We start from the raw sequence: 6,676 nt of genomic DNA, 5'->3' as shown, positions 1-6,676 counted from the left end.
ATATATATATATATACACTATTATTATTTATTATTATTATTATTATTATTACAACAGGCAAGCCTGCATTACTACTGTACCTTGGCCCCTTCTCTATTTTAACACATTTTAACACCAAATCTCAATCTTTTATTGTAAACTATCATTTTAATCATACCAATTTTTATGATATCCCAGAGTTTCATATTACAGTTATTTTAAGTAATGACCATTTTTAATTATCCTTTTAATACTTATTTGAAATTGAACTGAATTTTTAGTGTCTATTACACCGTACTGTGTTTTTTATGTGAATATCTGATGTTTCATATAAAACAAATTTCTAGTGTAATGTACGTAATGTATGTATAATGTAGTGTAATGTTTCTAGTGTCTGATATGGAAACATATTTCCCCCCTAAAATTTTACCTTGCCCCTCACCCCCCAGATCTCAGACGCTGGTGCCGCCATTGACCACCATTTTCTGTAGCTCTGATTCTCCTTGTCGAATAGTTTCTTGCTCTCCACACTTCATTGCCCTTCTACCTAAAAAAATATGCAATCCAAATACATTATATACACCGTATAGCACAGGGGCGATTATAGGGGTGAATCAGGCTGGCCCTGGCCTGCCCTTTTGTTGGAAAATAAAAAGAAAGAAAGAAAGAAAGAAAGAAAGAAAGAAAGAAAGAGAGAAAGAGAGAAAGAGAGAAAGAGAGAGAGAAAGAGAGAAAGAGAGAAAGAGAGAAAGAGAGAAAGAGAGAGAGAGAGAGCGCGAGCGCGAGAGCGAGAGCGAGAGAGCGAGAGAGCGAGAGAGCGAGAGAGCGAGCGAGCGAGCGAGCGAGGGAGGGAGGGAGGGAGGGAGGGAGGAAGGAAAGGAAGGAAAGGAAGGAAGGAAAAGAAAAACTTGATCTCTCAAAATAACCTCAGAGGTTATTTTCGTGCATCTAGAAAACAAACGTTTTGCGGGGCATTCCCCCGGACCCCGCAGGGTGGCGAATTCTCAATCGGCCTCACTTTCAGACATCTCTGGATCCGCCCCTGTATTTAGTCTGGTAATGCACCGATTGATTAAATTGGTTAAAATTAAAAGTCCTGGATTCAATTAATGATAAAAACTATTTTCTAAGCCTCATATTACTAATCTCATTAGGCATTGAATTTACGTAAGATCACAAAGAAAAAATTATTAGATTATCATTCTTTTTTTTTTTAAATTGATGAAGGAGGACGGGTTTTTTTTTTTTGTAATTGGTACAATAAATTATTTCGCTTTTTTTTTTTATCAATGAGGGAGGGACTGTTTATATTTGGCCTGTACCCGGGCCTGTTATAGTAAATATTGTATAAAAACTGGTTTAATTTTATAGTTTTTTAAAGAAAAGTCACAAAATTGCATTGTTATTTTATGCTATTGAAATAATTTATGTGGCAAGAAAAATTTAAAAAAAAATTCCCGTATCAATATTTCCCCGAATTTTTGATGCGGGCGGGAGTGATAATCTAATAAATTTTTCTATTTGCACTAATAAGAGTCATTTAACAATGTGACAATAAGTTACACTTACGTTTTTTAAGCAGATGAATTGTAAGACATATACCAACTGCACAGGGAAATCCAACACAAACTGACACAATTACTGCAACAAATAATGAAACAATTTATTAATAAAATTATTTATTTTATTATTTATTATTTATTTATAAAATATTTCTGGAATGATTATGTTGATGATGATTATGATAATAATAATGATGATAATGATGTTTTAAAGATGACAATGAAACTAAACTATTATACTAATATGGAAATGTATTCAACATAATGACATATTTATAACTTACTGATATCTCTGTTTTTGTTTTTAACCTGTATTTGTTTATTATTTTCCGCAGTGGTGTTTTTACTCTCTGAAATGCAAACATAGTGTTATCATAATTTTGTTTTACTACACACAATCACAGATGAAAATAAATAATAAATGACAATATCGAATCAAATTGACTCACCTGTTTTGGTTAAACCAATCTCTTGTGAAGGCGTGACTGACTCAACTGAAAATCAAGACATCTTTGTTTAACTTTTATTACTATTATTAGTACTCTAGCCTACAACAGTCAAATCCAAACCTAACGATCACAATATCGGATTAGCATGTCAGGGATTCAGCGTGCATCAGATACAAGGTAAATACAAACTTTATACAATTCATTGAGAGGATGATAATGTTGTTACATTATATATTACAATGCAATACATTCTAAATTTTATTTCAATGACAATGCTGTATTCGCTTTTTGCTTTTGAGAATTCATAACAAGTTCACATAATAAAACAAACTCACCAGAGGTACAGCTTTCAGGGCATTTCTGTGTATAAATTTTTTTATCAGGATCACACAGAACCCGGCAGCTTTCACATGTCTGGAGAAACTTTTCACAATAGTAATTTGGTGGGCACGTTTTTGGACAGTCCCTCGTTTCATTAGTCCCATAAATTACATCTGCAGTTGGACAAATACAATTATAATTACTTACTGTAGTGTATATAAAGTCTGCTATCATAAAAATGATTAAATCATTGATTTGACAGACATTTTATTATATGAATCTTTAAATTTGTTGCCAGGATTTTTAGGGTAGTACAGGTATGCAAGGAATGGTATCAGTGTCTGTTAATTGTCTGTCACAGCTATAAAAGCATGCATGATGGTAACATTTTTTTTTGGGGGGGGGGGGTCGGCTAAAGTCGGTTTAGTACCCTCTATTGGCTCCTGTAAAATATTCTTTTATAAAGCAAAAAATATACTCAAAAATGACAACTTACGTGGACAGTGTGACTGACAGTCATCCGGGTTGGCAAAATCGCTTTCCAGGTCACAGAAAATACCACAAGGTTCGCAAGCTTGAGAGTTTTCGTTACAGAAATGTTTGTTGTCGCATCTTCCATTGCACTGATCAGTTAATGAATCAACGTTCTTAGACAAAAACAGTGTCAGTATACAAAGAGTTTTCTTCAGCACAGACCAATAATTCATTACTGCCATTTTTTTTACTGATGATAGGATCTATCTATATAAAATGAAAAAGACATAAATATTTACTATATATAAAAATTAATAATCATTATTAGTGTATAATTATTACATGAAAGTTTTTCACATTTCTGGCACACATCTTGAGGAATGATACCTCATATCAGGGGCGGATTTAGGGGGGGAGCCGGCCCGGCCCCGGCCCCCCCTTTTGGGAGGTAAAAAAAGGGAAAAAAAAGAAAAAAAAAGAAAGAAAAGAGAGAAAAAGAAAAAAATGATAGCCCAGAATGCCTCAAATGTTATGTTCGGGCGTCTAGAACACAAAAATTTCGCGGGGGCATGCCCCGGACCCCCTGCGACAGTGTTGTCTCAATCGGCCCAACTTTCGGCCCCCCCTTTTGGACATTTCTGGATCCGCCCCTGCATATCTACCACTGAATACATTAAGTTACTCAGTATAGGTTATATCATCCCAATGTGAACTTAAAAATATGTACTTCTGGGTCTATTTATTAAAATGGTAGCAGGTAAAAACGGCAATAAACCAAAACGGCAATACCCAAAACTGCAATAACCAAAACAGCAATGATAACAGCAATGATAAGTACCAAAATGGCAACAGACCAAAACGGCAATGACATATACCAAAACGGCAATGACAAATACCAAAACGACAATATACAAAGGAGCAAAATCAATGCCAAGAGCAAGCGCCGCAAGGCGCGGGACGAACTGTTTCTGTCTCATTATGTCTGTATTGTAAAGTTTTATTTATTTGGATGTTTATGCTGTTATATTGTTTTTCTCCTAATCATTTTATTATTGAATTTGTGTTTTTCTATTGTTGTTATTGTTGTTATTAGTAGTAGTAATAATAATAATAATATGACTATTATTATTGTTATTATAATTATTATTATTGTTATCATTATAATTATTATTATTATTATTAATGTTTTTTAGCATCTTTTACTTTTATGACAAACTGTTTTAGCCTCACTTTGTATTTTAAAGTTTTATTTATTTGAATGTTTACTGCATTTTTACGTCTATGACATACATTGCTGTAGCCTCATTTTGTGTGTATTTTAAAGTTTTATTTATTTAATTGGTTTTTTTACCATTTTAACTTACTGCCGTTTTGGTTTATTGCCGTTTTGACTAGAAAGCATTAAAATAATGATGGTGGTAATAATAATATGTACGTTATATTTAGCTCTCTACAAAGTCTCAAAGAGCTTTTCAAATAACTAACCCCCTTGTGTGTGGAGAAATTCCATTTGCTGCATGAAATATCTGCTCATCTTGAACCTCCTCAGGTACCCATTGCTAGGTGGATAGTGAAAACTTGGATTAAGTGTCTTGTCAAAGGACACAAGCACCTTCCATATTGCATTTATTTATTTATTTATTATTATTATTATTAGGAAAAGTAAGCTAGGCTAGTCAGTGTAGTGACCTTTAATTTTAATTTTTTAATATAAATACTACAGAATTATTTTATCTTTAGCATAGATACTGTAGTATTGTCAACGAACTGTTGAAAATGTCGAAAAACATATAAATAAGGAATCCTCACGGTAAGTCATACGTTGGAAGCCAAGGGAAGGCTAGTCCCTCCAGTTTTAAAGCTAGTCTAGGGGGCCTGGTAAATGAGGTCTAGCAAGCTAGCCTAAACACGACACGGTTCCTTTCTATTCTAAATCTAACCCTCACTTTTCTTCCATACCGTACCGTATACATGATACTGTAACTGCTGTATTAGTAGTAACTAAGAGTATTATATAAATAGGCTAGATACTACTCACACCACATACGGTTTTGCTGAATTCAAGGAGCTGCTCTACTCCACCGATGATAAAAATACCATTTTCAGTAATTGTGAATGGACGATGGGTCGACACTGACAACCTCCTTTCACGCAGACAATTTTTAGAATGTCGTCAGAAAGTAGGCCTAGCCTAGTGATTGCGCAATCTTTAGCCCTATGTATTCTTTTTTTAGCTCAGTGGAAATTTGATAATGACATATAAATACCACTACGGGGAATCCCCACACACAATCCTCAAGAAGAACCAATGGTACCCCCTCATGCGGTAGCTGTGGACGCGTTCGTGTCCCAAACCATACATTAATTTGCCACATTATGTTTTTTAATTCAAATTTTAAATTAAAATATGATAAAATAATAAAGTTGAATATAAGCCTATAGGCGCCTATACCATAGCNCCTCAAGCTGTCTCTTATACACATCTAGATGTGTATAAGAGACAGGCTATGGTATAGGCGCCTATAGGCTTATATTCAACTTTATTATTTTATCATATTTTATCACCTCGTTGTTTCAATGTCAAGCATGGTAACACCACAAATACTGTAGTAAGAAATATTTCCTATAAAAAACGCAGCAACATCTTTTACTTATGTACAGTACCGTACTGTACAACTGGTTTTTATTTCCATCATCATAAAATAACGTATTCTTTGTATTCACATTAGCTGCTTATTAACTGAAATTATTTATTTGTGGAAAATACACTTTAAATATACGATGTTTTCAATAAATGGCCTTTGTGGTTGGTTGAAGGGAAAAAAAAAACACGTTTCTTTGAGGATGACCTACCATTAATGCATTTCTGTGACGGTATAACACATAAAAATAATAGCCTACAGGTAAAAGAACTGGTTTATGACTGGTCTAACAATATCCTGTGCGTTATTTACATTGTGGTCACAGGATAAAAAAAAATAAATAAAAAGGTATATTATACAGTACGGTACTGTAGATTAGAAAAGTGGAAATATAAAATATATAATGGCATGCAATGACGGGAAAATATTGATATGATGGGCAGCAGAAAGAGTGGAAAATGGAAGCAGACCAAGAGGAAGACCCAGAAAGAGATGGATGGACTGCATCAGACAAGATGGAAGACTGGTGGACCTAGAAGCAGTCATGGATCGTACCAGATGGAGGATGATAATGAGACGACTGGACCCCATGAGGGGACAAACAGGATGACGATGATGATGATGTTGAAATATGAAATACATACACGAGTGTAATCTAATAGTGTATATGTAATTGCTGTTGGCCTACCACCGAGAGACTTTATTTATCTTGTGTTCTTAATATCACTGTATTATTATTCTTATATTATTATTATTTTAACAATATTTACATACGACAAGCATACATATCCATATTGAATTAGTTTTTTGTTTGTTGAATGTTTTGATTTTGATTATTTTTGCTCGTAGTATGTTTCAGTGTCTTAAATGTATTACAGTATGAAATGTTTATGGAATTGTATGTATTCTGCAGCTGCGGTGGTGAACATGTATGACGAGTTGATCTATATTATATATGAAGAAGTCTTGTCCACGTGTTTTGAAACATAGAATATATAATATAGCGTAACAGTAATGAAACTCAAATACGTAAGATGTTGACTTTAGAAACACTAAAATTTATTGGGAAAAATATGAAATATAAATTTTAGTGTTTCTAAAATTCAACATCTTACATATTTGAGTTTCATTATTGTTACGCTATATTATATAATATATATATATATTCGTTGAAACAAACAATTACGACAAATCATGTAAACTACCGGTATCGAACACTGTATTTATTTTCGAAAACTTACAACTATAC

The 6,676-nt window shown here is 33.5% G+C and overlaps 1 protein-coding gene across 2 annotated transcripts; it reads right to left on the bottom strand.

Moving 5' to 3' along the window:
• Positions 1-58: 58 nt before the first annotated feature.
• Positions 59-5,076, bottom strand: LOC117118077. Of its 2 annotated transcripts, none has more exons than XM_033262572.1 (7): positions 4,824-5,076; positions 2,808-3,053; positions 2,326-2,484; positions 1,991-2,035; positions 1,826-1,891; positions 1,549-1,620; positions 59-526 (listed from the first exon to the last, which is right to left on the bottom strand). In XM_033262572.1, the coding sequence occupies exons 2-7, from the start codon at positions 3,025-3,027 to the stop codon at positions 432-434; spliced, it is 657 nt and encodes a 218-aa protein (XP_033118463.1). In that variant the 5' UTR covers positions 3,028-3,053; positions 4,824-5,076; the 3' UTR covers positions 59-431. The 2 variants fall into 2 exon arrangements, with proteins under 2 accessions (XP_033118463.1, XP_033118464.1); XM_033262573.1 differs by having other exon boundaries at positions 2,808-3,048.
• Between the last annotated feature and the right edge of the window lie 1,600 nt (positions 5,077-6,676).

This window comes from Anneissia japonica, unplaced genomic scaffold (assembly GCF_011630105.1).
Source record: "Anneissia japonica isolate Jap-2015-1 unplaced genomic scaffold, ASM1163010v1 scaffold287634_len692169_cov176, whole genome shotgun sequence".
Lineage (NCBI taxonomy): Eukaryota > Metazoa > Echinodermata > Crinoidea > Comatulida > Comatulidae > Anneissia > Anneissia japonica.
Note: the sequence above shows the minus strand (reverse complement) of the source record. Positions and strands in the feature narration are given on the sequence as shown.

Bases quoted from the DNA above. Each gene is read 5' to 3' on its own strand.
- LOC117118077 (XM_033262572.1), bottom strand. From the start codon at position 3,027: ATGGCAGTAATGAATTATTGGTCTGTGCTGAAGAAAACTCTTTGTATA. The intron at 2,485-2,807 runs GTAAGTTGTCAT...GTCCAACTGCAG, and splicing joins CTGTCAGTCACACTGTCCAC to ATGTAATTTATGGGACTAAT. The intron at 1,621-1,825 runs GTAAGTTATAAA...TATTTGTTGCAG, and splicing joins AAACAAAAACAGAGATATCA to TAATTGTGTCAGTTTGTGTT.